Source organism: Sinohyriopsis cumingii, chromosome 9 (assembly GCF_028554795.1).
Source record: "Sinohyriopsis cumingii isolate HCF-2022 chromosome 9, ASM2855479v2, whole genome shotgun sequence".
Classification (NCBI taxonomy): Eukaryota; Metazoa; Mollusca; class Bivalvia; order Unionida; family Unionidae; genus Sinohyriopsis; species Sinohyriopsis cumingii.
The window spans coordinates 63,074,089-63,087,633 of record NC_142969.1 but is presented as its reverse complement, the minus strand read 5'-3'; the positions used below and the strand labels follow the sequence as shown (position 1 = coordinate 63,087,633).

Genomic DNA, 13,545 nt, shown 5'->3' with positions numbered 1-13,545 from the left:
CTGCCATTATTATATGCATATTTGGAACCACTGTACGACAGTTGTTCTCTTTATGACTTGCTTCACTTATTCAGCTCCCACACTAAACCTATGCAAATACCATGATATTCAAATTAAATAACTTTAAATTTCTGAATGTTCATACTCAAACTTTCATTTATCAGTATAGACACACCTTTGATGAAATCCCATGTATAGAGAAAACCTTACGAGCCGCGTCATTTGCTAGATCTTCGTGTGTTTGAAACATTATTTTTCAATTCCGCACTAAAGAGTAAGGTTTTAACTTCAGTAATGAGTTATCTAAACTCAAATCTGCAAACGGACTAAAATTTAATCAATAAAACGTCTCTTTTTTCAGTTACCACTAGGATAAACTCTCAAATGGACTCTTTCCACTAAAAGTTTACTTTCGTTTTCAACCAATCCTATCTAGCAAAGCCGATATGTATTATATTTTATGTTTACCCATTTCTAGACTGGCTCCCTTTCTTCATATCATTAGTACTGTGAATCCTACAGTTCTGACAGAGTTAAACTATTGCTGGCGATATTTTGCTTCGTTGATACTGAAACCTAGATACGTAAAAAGAGTTTCAACAATTTCAAGGACAGAAAGGAATTTCAGGCAAACTCGTATTTGTTTACGCGTTAAATTTTATATATACCACTTGATCTCAGCATGGGTTTTTTTTTTCTCAACCAAAAGAGCTCACCACCACCAATCAGAATTGGGGGTGTTTAGATGCTGTGGAACAAACTCAAACGACAGACTTTTACATATTCTAAAATACTAAGAAACTAAATGACGGGACCCTAATGAAGTGCAAAGACTGAGACTGGTTGATACGTTTTTGTTTTGTTTTGCTTTTCTTAGTCAGTGGACTAGTCTTCATCGTCATTATATCGAATTGATTTGGCACTATATATTGGAAGGAACTTGTATTATCTGTAACCATGGGCATGACTTGACTGGTACTATCATGTACCACAATGGTTGATTTGTCAATATAGACTGGTACTATCATGTACCACGTGGTTGACTTGTCAATAGCCACAATGATGGGTTTGACGCAATTTCAATCCAGATAATGGACATGGAAAGATAAGTCAGTTTGACATCTGTATAAAAATACAGGGTAAGAAACGGCATTATTTTTTCTAAGTCATTTTAATCTTATAACTTACCTATGAAAACGTTCAACAAAACCAAAACATAAAACACAGAAGGTTTCATTCGTTACACTTGCTAACAAAAATAATAATTGAAAAACATGTACATGTACATATATGATCATGTATTCTTTTGGAAAGAGCTGCATTTATCTCAACATCAAAAGACGAGTATTGGTCCAAATGAGAGTCTCTAATTTAATAAGAATATTGGTAAATTTTGTAAATTTGAAAATGAAAGGATACCAATAAACAGTCGAGGATATATTGGAAGTATGACAACGACGATCTTTATTCTCGTAAAACATACACATGTAAAATTCGTAACGTTCGTATTGAATAAAATAAACATAAATGAAGCTGAACTATTTACACTGAGCGCAGATATGAACAAGGGACTTATGAACGGTCTAAATAACTGTGTTGTCTGGAAGGCGAACTAATGTTAAATTTGCGTAATGAAAGAAACTTAAGTAGAAACAAGTTTCTTTGGGCATAGCTTGAAAATATCCCCCTTTGTGAATATGTTGTAGAAATATTGTCATTGTGGCTGATCTATATTTTTAGAATGCTGTCTGTTAGTATAATAACAATACCACATTCCGTGAAAAGTAAAGTATTCATACAAATGATAAAGGGAACAATTGATTTTTAGCTAAAGACAGTGCAACAACCGTATATCATTCTGCATTTCTTACACCTCTACGGAAGTCGGTTCTAAGCTGAAAATGTCTTTATACAAGAACAAGTTGCATAATAATACAAATAATAACATTTTTCCAAGTTTTGTTTAATTTTGCAAAATTCACTAGACATATGGATTCACGATATTAGACCTGTTTAGGAAATGAGACATACAAGCCATGACCTCAAACCTCCATATTGGCAGCCAAGAATAAAGTAACTTTTACAGCTTTGCAATCTGCGACAAGTTGTGTTGGTCCTTTTTCGTGAAAATGTTGGTACAATAGATGCGTCTGAATCTAGGCAATATAAGAATTGCAAGGTGTAGAAAGAGTTCACCTATCCAAATATCAGAATTGCAATGTGTGGAAGTTCATTTGTCCAAATATCCGAAGTGCAAGGTGTGGAAGTTCATCGATCAGAATTGCAAGGTTTAGAAGTTCATCTGTCCAAATATCCGAATTGCAACGTGTGAAAGTTCGTCTATCAAAATTTCAGAAATGAAAGGTGTGGAAGGTCGTCTGTCCAAATATCACAATTGCAAGGTGTCAAAGTTCATCTCTCCAAATATCAGAATTCTGAGATGTATATCATCATCCTGTATATCATAATTATAAGGTGTGGCTGGCCATCTGTCCAAATATCATAATTATAAGGTGTGGCTGGCCATCTATCCAAATATCATAATTATAAGGTGTGGCTGTCCATCTATCCAAATATCATAATTATAAGGTGTGGCTGGCCATCTATCCAAATGTCATAATTATAAGGTGTGGCTGGCCATGTATCCAAATATCATAATTATAAGATGTGGCTGGCCATCTATCCAAATATTATAATTATAAGGTGTGATTGTCCATCTATCCAAATATCATAATTATAAGGTATGGCAGGCCATCTATCCAAATATCATAATTATAAGGTGTGGCTATCCAAATATCATAATTATAAGGTGTGGCTGGCCGTCTGTCCAAATATCATAATTATATGGTGTGGCTGGCCATCTTTCCAAATATCATAATTATAAGGTGTGGCTAGCCATCTATCTAAATATCATAATTATAAGGTGTGTCTGGCCATCTGTCCAAATATCATAATTATAAGGTGTGGTAGGTCATCGGTCAAAAGTATTAGAATTGTAAGATGTGGTAAATCGTCTGTCCAGATATCAGAATTGTGAGGAGTAAGGTCATCTGTCCAAATATCAGAATTGTAAGATGCAGTTCATATGTCTAAATATCAGAATTGTAAGATGTGTTCTATCATCTGTCCAAATCTTCTTCAAATCTTCTTGTATGTGACAGATAGTTCAGTGATTCGTTTTATTTGCGCCGATAGATCAAAACCGTACACTCCAACCACAAAGCACATAAAACTATTACAGTGTTTCTTCAGCAAGGACATTTTATACTGCTGTCATTATGATGGGATTTAATGGATTTCGTGATAAAGTTCTGTGTTCTGGCAAATTTGAATACACCGAATCGAGCGTGTCACCAAGTTTGCGATGTTTCATCTAAATATTATATTAGAGAGGTGATTGTTGATTCCTCTGCTTTTATGTCCAGACAAGCTCCAATTGTCTGTGTGTCTGTGAAACTTTGCAATCACACACTGTATATATTGTTGTTAAACGTTTACTTAATACCCTGAGAATCCGTCAATCATGTAGCCATATTTGTCTGTCTTCAACCAAACTTGACCTATAAGAGTTGCTAAGTTATTCCAATACACATTTCTGCAGACTACCATATGTGATCAAAAGAACAGTCCCACTTTCAAAATCTGTAAACCTGTATAATAATTGGAAATTTTGATAAGGATAGGTTTACAGATTCAATTAAATTTAATATCTTAATTCCCAGAGTTTGTAACATCCCATTCTTCGGATAACTTTCAATAAAAAATAAATATAGAAATCGCAGAGCATTTTGACTACGTGTAATAAATTCTTATTAACTGTCAAGAAAGCTTGCGAAGATTGAAATGTCCCAAAATATTTGGCTCGTTTATGTAATGATCTTTTCCATCATTTAGTCTATGATATTTTCAGAAAGGGGAACGTTTTAACTGTTCTGTTAAAATAGTTTTGGTATTCTGTCTGATTCTCTTTAAATTATCAGCATCCATTATAAAATGCATATTAAATTTTAACGGTCAATGCTTGGAGAAATACAGTGAGTGCATCCTGAAATCATCAAATGTTGCTGTTACGGTGAGCATGAAGTTGACTCATCCGGTTCCGAAGGCGATGTCGTTGTGATTTTATCTGAGTCATTTTCCGCTTTTGTCCGATCAGGCCCACACAATTTAGGAATATTGTTTTCTTTTTTCCATTTCATTCTTCTATTTTGAAACCAAATTTTAATTTGTCTCTCCGTGAGTCCCAACATGTGAGCAATTTCTATCCGTCTTCTTCTTGTCAAATATCGATTGAAATGGAATTCCTTTTCCAATTCTAAGGTTTGGAACCGGGTGTATGTCTGCCTTGTTCTTTTCTGTTCGTATGTCACTTCCGCTGTGAACGAGAAAGAAACGAAAAATATAAAGCTTAATTCCATACATAGGCGAAAGGATATAAGAAGAAAAAGGGGTGAATATAAACAATCACTTAACAGCTTATGAGTTTATCTTTTATAAATATTGTGAAAAGCGAAAAATTGCATAGGAAGAACAATTAACAAAGAAGTTTATACACATTTTACTATTGTATGACTGTCTTCTTCCATGTGAATTCATTTATGTTTAGTGTCTGTGGAATAAGTCAAGTTAGGTATTGTATTCGCTGCGATTTCTGCGTATTTTGTTATTTCCTCTTTCGTGTATACTGTTGTCGTAGTTGCCTTTAAAATCATGATCCTTACGGACCTGACTTAACTTGGTTAAGTTTTCTTTATTTTGTGTTACCCATAAATATCACCAAGTTATCATGTATATATTGATAACGTTTTGTCATTTTTGGTCATGCTTTGAGTGTTTCCTGCTATTTACATTTTTAGAGCCTTGCATGTTTATTAGTGGGGGGTGGTGCTTTTTGTAACTTATGACGATTGCTAGTTAATAGCAGACATGTCATTCGTGAACCTGTTTGATCGGAGTTTTATACAAACATGGTCCAGCAACCATGTGCACATAGCTACCACCTGCTCAGTACGAACAGCGACATCTATCTATCTAATCTATCTATCAATATATATATATATATATATATATATATATATATATATATATATATATATATATATATATATATATATATATATATATATATATATATATATATATATATATATATATATATATCCATCCATCCATCCATTCACCCATCCATCCATCCATCCGTCCGTCCGTCCGTCCATCTATCTATTTATGTTCGGTCATTTCATTTAATCCACGTGCATGATTCATACCCATGCCGGTTTATAACAATCACCTATTCATAAAGACCGCTCTTCTGAAGACCCCTGATATGTCGTGGTTGACAATTTTGATTAATATGTTTTTGATAGTACGCGTTAGAACGATATCATTAGTTCCCCCTGTCATTGTTTAAAGCACCTATATGTCTACCTTACATGTATCAGTCCTTTTAGAGTGGCACTTAAAATAGCTGTCAGAAATAATGTTTAAGGCAATTTTAAGGCATTATGTTAAACAAGGTTAAGAATGTTGACAAACGTTTTCAAATTTCAAAAACAGCAAGGTCAATGGAAACGCGTGAGCTCCGCGAACCTTTTTAAGAATGATGGTAAGTTATGTTTTTAAGCCAGTGTGTGTAGGCATTCAATACTTCAAAACTGCTACGCTGGAATCTCTTGCCAAAACTAACAGCAACAATAAAATAAATTTCGGCAGTAGAGGGAACTATGTCTTTACTGTTATGTGTGTTGCTATATTTGGACAGACTGACAATTCCATAAAAGTATCACTGTTCACACTGTTTAATATGCTGATTTCTGGTTTAGCAACAGAAGCAACAATCGAGGAGGTGGGCGTGATGACAATAATTTGAATTTTGGTTAGAAAACATGAGATCGCAAACACTACAGAAAATCCTTTTTATTTTAAATATGTCGTTTTCTTGACATCATTGTTTTTAGAACTTGGCTTCACTAATTTTAGAAAAGAACATGGCAAATTGTACTGGCTTGACAGTTGTTCATAACTGGTTGCAGAAAATGATTGTCTGATGTCTTGTGCTGTGTTTTGACGGTGCTCTGGCCTGGGATAAGTTTTGGTCTTCTGACGTCTTTGGTCCTTTTCAAGTATAACCTAGATTCACATTGGATTCAACATGTGCAAGATGGCGAGCATACGGGCAGCCATGTTGAGCTGTAGTTTATGTACTGAATCAAGAGGTCGATATATTTCTTATTTCTTTACCCGTTTTTATTATCTCAAGGACATACGCATTCGGTCAAAGCGTCAAAAACCACACGCTTTGCACCATTGATCTGAGTACATTAATACAGTCATGCCCATGGTAACGGACATAAATGTTGTAAACTAAAATGGGTTCTTGTAGAGACAACGTTTGTCTGATGCAACATTTATTATCATTTCCCCAAAGTATCTGTAAACTTTAGTTGGTCTGTAACGTTTTTAAATTTGTAAGTACATGTTTGGAACACCGGGAAGATATATGGCATAACTTAATATTCATGATTTTTAGAATAAAAAATTTCAATCAAAGCCAAACACTACAGATACAGCATACCCACCCTGGAATACAGCATTTCCACCCTGGAATACAGCATACCCACCCTGGATTACAGCATTCCCGCCGTTGAAGACCAGTAAACAATGTGCAGTAAATATGTTGTTTGTCGAATTCATTTTGTCCCCATCTTTTCAAAGATTATGCCCATTATACAAAAATTGCTTAAGTTGTTTTTGTCTAAATAAATAGCTCGACCGGACGAAAAAGAAGAACAAGATGACGACCACGATAAAGATGGTGCTGTGGAGAATCAGAAGAAGAAGATGTCAATGATAACACTTAAATTTGGGAAAGAGTTTATTAAATGATCTAACCTTTTTCACAAAAACTGTATGTATGTTTTGGAGTACAATGTGGATGTATGATTATTAGAATATTTTATTGTCTCTGTCATCATCTGTTAATTTATACAGGAACTGTATGGAAAAATGCTTTGCGTGACATGAAGCCAGATGGCACTGGATACAGCATCAGTTTATATTGTGATTAGAAAGCTGAGATATATACTGTCGGTCATAAAAAATTGATACAGTTATAGTGCTACATAGTCACTAAGTATATGGTCACTAGCCAACTCTCTCTCTCTCTCTCTCTCTCTCTCTCTCTCTCTCTCTCTCTCTCTGAGATTAGTTAGAATGTTTTGCAATTCGTTGCTGTTGCAATTTTAGTAGTGTTGTGATTGTTGCTTTTTGTTATTATCAGTATTATCAGAATGGTTCCCAGGGTAAACGTTAGCTACGAAACCGTGCTTTGGTATTAGTTGTTTTTACTTTATTATTATTATTATTATTATTATTATTATTATTATTATTATTATTGCTGTTGTTGTTTTGTTGCATTTTTTTATTTGAGTAGATAAGAATGTAACGTTTGCATGATCAATAGCCTTACAGTGGTTGGAAATGAAAATGAATTATCTTTCAAACATCTTTACTGTTGTGTATTAACATAAAAAATGAATTCCTGTGGAACAGAAATCGTGTGTCATTTTAATTTTGCTACAATATTCGTTCCCATCACTATTTGAACTTTGAATCGAGGTGAATAATAAACAAGTAAATAATGCAAGCGTAAATAATAAAATAAAAATATGTCTTTAGGTAGAAAAAGCATCGAGATGTATGTTTTAGATACAGATTCGAGTCTTGTCATAGAAAATAACAACAGGAACAAACACAACAACATTAAAAGTCTTAACAAAATTATTCTTCACTTCTTTTTCTTATTTTCACAAACAAACCAGATAAATGATTCTGATCTGCAAACAGTTGTCAGACGGCCAATCATCAACAAATATAACAAATATTGTTTCAGATAGCTCATACAAACGCATTATTAAATATGCCGTATTTGCATAAAAATAGTAACAACTGAAGCAGGCATTACCTGTGTCATTTCTACCCATAGCAAACTATCTGGCGATTCAAACTGTGTGAAAATCCGCCTGTTCCGAATACACACAAGCTTAATCAGTTTCTAATGTATACATTTTCCAGAATACGTCAAGCGCATATTAAGCAAAATAAAATGTTTGAATATCAACGTTTAGGATTTATTTAAGAAGATGTCGCATTTTAGTGAATAAGCATGCACCAAAGCCATATATTTCAAAAGAATTACAAATCATAACAAAGTTTATTTAGACGATTTACTGTTGTTTAAATAATAAAGATACCATTGTCTGTTTATCTCCTTCAATAACCCAGAGTTTTCGCTTATACCCAAAATCCATACAGAATATGTCTATTGTTTGCGCGTAATTACATAGAAAATTTGGAAATTCTCATTAAGTTTATTTAGCTGAAACGTTTAACTTACCCTGAGCTTCTTTCATTTCATAGCCAAAATTTTATGCATTAGCATACATTGACTTGTGCAAAACTAATGTGTATTTATTATGTGAGTTCTTATATTTTAATTATCTTGTTTTAATTTGAAACAACCACTCCTACAAGGATAGGAATACAGATACAAACCGTGATCATTTTCTTCCAAAGCATGACACAAAACAATATATCTGCTAATATGGGGTCGGAATCTGATAATCTGATGTTGAGAAAAGAGGAACACACACACACACACACACACAAACACACACACACAAATACACACACACACACACATATATATATATATATATATATATATATATATATATATATATATATATATATATATATATATATATATATATATATATATATATATATATATATATATACACACACACACATATATATATATATATATATATATATATATATATATATATATATATATATATATATATATATATATATATATATATATATATATATATATATATATATATATATATATATATATATATATATATATATATATATATATATATATATATAATGTATGTACATACATACATACATACATACATACATACATACATACATACATACATACATACATACATGCCAACACGAAGGGCGTATACATTGATACATTGCCAAAGAAAAGAGATAACATTGAAAATAATGTGTTAAATAATGTCGTGGATAGTAACATCTGTCAATAGCAATTACACTGATAATTTGAGAAGTTCGAAAAAGAAACTGAATCTGATATAAATTAATGAACTATATTGTCACTATGCTCGGATGGAATATACCTATTCTGAAATGGACTATACAGATATTAAGATGACTATACCAATACTCAGATGGACTATACCGATACTGAAATGGACTATACAAATACTGAAATGTACTATACCGATACTGAGATAGACAGTACCGATATTGAGATGGACTATACCGATATTAAGAATATAATACCACAACCAGATAGCTTATATCGATATTGAGAATCTAATACCGATATTGGGATGGTCTATGCCGATGTTGAGATGGACTATACCGATACTGAGATGGACTATACAAATACTGAAATGTACTATACCGATACTGAGATAGACAGTACCGATATTGAGATGGACTATACCGATATTAAGAATATAATACCACAACCAGATAGCTTATATCGATATTGAGAATCTAATACCGATATTGGGATGGTCTATGCCGATGTTGAGATGGACTAGACCGATACTGAGATGAACAATACTGATATTCAGATGGACTATACCCATATCAAGAATCGAATACCAAAACCAGATAGATTATATTGATATTGAGAATCTAATATCCAAAAACAGATCAAATTCAAGCAAACCTAGTATCATCGCATACCGGAAATCTGGTTCATATCTGTATATTGGAGTTATGGACTTTCCCAACAAAGTCCACGTTACCTAATGAATCAGCAAAACTAGTATTTTCCATCATAGGTTCTCTTAACGATTATATCTGCAGATTTATGAAGAAATACTTAAGTGTTGTAGTAAGCACCATCGTGAATTTCAAAAGTAACAACTATATCGAGGAAATGATAAAGATATCGATGCTGATGTGTCGATACATCAATATTATAGTTACAGCTAAATTTTTACTTATCTACCTAACATGATATTAGATTTGAATCAACATCTCCGATGGCAATATTTATTTCACACACATAAATGTGTAATAATATTATAAAAATAACAAAGTACCGTGCACATAGTCTTGGATGCCTTCTGATAATGTGTAAGGTCTTCTTCCATAAATGCATAATAATTGATACTTTGTTCTTATTACAACATTTTCTGTCAAACACTCCTAGTAGTAAGCCGTCCCACAAATTAACCTAATTATGACTACTAATTAGACTCATTAAAGGCATTTTATCATGACGCTTGCCCCATGTGCATAAGTGTTAACCTTTTCATTTAAATTGAACATTTCGTGAGAAATGGTCGAAAAAAGTTATGAAGATTTGTTTTATGCAAATGATATAAATTGACAGTCGGTTATTTGACAGACATTAGACTTTCTCGGAACTTGTTAGGATTTGGCTGAAATATGGTGATACTTTAAGTTGCTGACTATGACTTGAATCATCCAAGATTCTGTCCGTAAAGAAAAATTGTACACAGTGATATAAGGAAGGTCAATGACATTATATTGAAAGAAATGTTGATTTACGTTGCATAGTGTACATTCATCACAATAATTGTAAACTGCAAACAGATTTGCCATAAATATTCGTAAACATTGAGCTCTTTCTTGCAAGATCTCCACTGGTCTTGGTATCAACCTGTTAGAAAAGATCACGTTTCCATGATTGTAGATACCAAATAAATCAACTTCTGTTTGGTAATATATATCTTATTGCACAAATCAACTACAATTTCAAAAGACATTTACACCCTTGATTTTCTCGTTTACTACAGTGATTAACTGGACTTCACGTCAAAAGCGTTTTCACCAGTTCACCTTGCTGATGTAAAGCATTTATTATAGACCCTTACTGTGGACGTATTTATCTACTAATTGACTATCGACACGACGTAAATGTGTGCAAAAATAAATAGGATTCTCTGAGTGTCAGACGTATATTTATTGTCCTGTAGAATTACAAATACTTTATAATTCGCCAAACTTCGATTTGTTTGTCATTTAAGTTTAAATCCCATGACTCCAACAACGTAATTCTCAGTTTGACATATACAAAATCTCAAATTTCGTTTCATTTTTTTTTTGTTGTGTTTGTTAGTAATTTCGTATGACATTTCACATAAGCACTGGGTGTTTTGAGCCTTAGAAATATAGTATTAAGGAAGAATTTTAATATTTATAAATGCTGTATTTCTTAAGCTAAACCATTCACATACAAATGAGGTCGATTACTCCTAAATATCTGTATACAAGAGTGCTGAAACCTAAAATATTACCAATAACATTATTACGATCCATACAAAAATATTTGCTCTCGTACATACATACTGAAGTGTTCGAACAAGATGAATATCTCTTACAATTCAGCGAATTATCCAGGATCCATTCTAAATTATAAAAGTGTTGTGTTGTGATGTGATTTGGATTTTTAACGTAGCTCTAACAATTTTTCTGTCATATCGCTACGATATCTGCATTGTGGCAGTTTATAGTGATGTCTAGCACTGGGGCATCATGCCGCAGACATGTAGCATGGTGTCCCACCCAGTCACATTATCCTGACACCAGGCCAACCAGTCCTAACACTAACCTCTTAATGCTGAGCACGAAGCGAGGCAGCTGTTAGTACCATTTTTGTAAGTCTTTGGTATGACTTGGACGGGGATCGAACCCACGACCTACCGCTTCCGAGGCGGCGCTCTAACCACTAGGCCACCGGAGCGGTCTAAATTGCCCAACCCAATAATTTTCTTTCAACTTACTGATTGTCTAAAGACAACGATAGTCTTGCTTTATTTTCTTTTTAACATTGAATTGTTAAGGGTATTACAAAATAATTAACCTATAATTTTGCATGACAATACACGATTTTCCACTGATTCAACTAACATAACGAACAAACAGGCAAATATATGCTTTTGTTTTCTTTTTGAAATTTAACAGAGCTTTTCAAGGATATTATTGATTTTTGAACTAAGAAATATAAAAAAAAGACGCCATTCAGCAAATATATACAGACTTTCAGCTTTTTCCTAGTTCTTTCTATCATTTAATGATCCACCAATGCGGGTCAAATGAAATGGAGACGTTTTAACCGTATAATTAGTTGAAAACGTATCCATTGGCTAACTTGTTGGTATGGTAAGGACGAATTATAAACACCGCGTAAAAGTTCTTATTGCTTGAAGACATAAGCTATTTCTATACGGGTCGGCACGTTTGAATCTACCGATAAATACTAATCAGATCGTCACAAGACGGTAAAAGCAAGGCCTAGGGCAGTAGGGTTACCTTAGTGGCTGAACAATTCTACCCATGATAACTATCGCCGAGAACATCTTGATTTAAATGCGATAAAGGGGAGATAAATCGCATTAGACAAACTAAAAACAGGCTTAGTTGACAATTATGGAAGGGATACAAAAATCTTGTTGTTGTTGATGTTGTTGTTGTTGTTGTTGTTGTATTTGTTGAGTTTAGCTGGTGGAGGAATAATCCAGGAAAACCCCGGAAAGAACCACCGATCAACGGGAAGCTACTAGCAAGCTTTCTCACGTACTCATTTTGGCCAAACCCGAGACTCGAACCCACGTAGACAGAGGTGGGATGGCAGTGATCCGTAAAGATGAGCCTTTAGACCACTCGACTATTCGTAGCCCCCAAAATTCTCGTCCTTGAATAATGGAATCATTGGTAGACAAAATAACAAGAAATAGAAAAATTCATAAAACAATCCAAATCTAGGGAAGGATATTTGGAAAAGGTAGATATTCTTTACATGGTGTTTTCTAAATTTAAAAAATCAAAAGCCAAAAAGATGTTCCTTACTTACACGAAGTGCTGACCCATCTATACCCTCATTGTCTCCTCTGCGTTTGTTATCCGTCACATACGAGAGTAACATTTGACAATATAATGCCCGTGATAATTATAGATTAGTTTTTATTTTCTTAAATAAACACTTCGATGTCGTGTTTGAACAATGATAAATGTATAATTTAAATTGTTCAGACAGCATAAATGTACATTTGTATATGCAGCTAAATATGTAAAAATCCTGTATCATATTCAACATATATTTCTCAACTTTATGAAATCGCTACTAGGGTCTGTGGATTCACAAAAGCTTCATTTTACAGACAAATTAATTTTAAATTTTCTAACTGAAAGATAGTATGAATTGTTGAGGTTTGAAACAATAATTGATATGAAATGCAATGAAACACTTTCTGATTGCAAAACTGTATATACAATATGACGATATAAATTTGAGTGAACCATACAGTTTTTTTATCGTTCTTTTTTAATAAACACTCCTCGTAAAATGACAGCTTTTAAGCCTTTCCTACGTATTATGTCATATAAATGTAATGGGCGATAAGACTGTTAGCTTCTGGTGTATCTCTACCAATCTGTGCAGCCTACTTACGTCTTCAA

The 13,545-nt window shown here is 33.3% G+C and overlaps 1 protein-coding gene across 1 annotated transcript in view; it reads right to left on the bottom strand.

The window, feature by feature from the left end:
- Window positions 1-1,444: 1,444 nt before the first annotated feature.
- Window positions 1,445-13,545, bottom strand: part of LOC149791917 (uncharacterized) — an 18,932-nt gene continuing 6,831 nt past the window's right edge. The window contains exon 2 of the mRNA XM_089970429.1: window positions 1,445-4,375. Within this exon, the coding sequence (XP_089826555.1) occupies window positions 4,068-4,375 (308 nt within the window). The 3' untranslated portion in view covers window positions 1,445-4,067. The remainder of the gene's footprint in view (window positions 4,376-13,545) is intronic.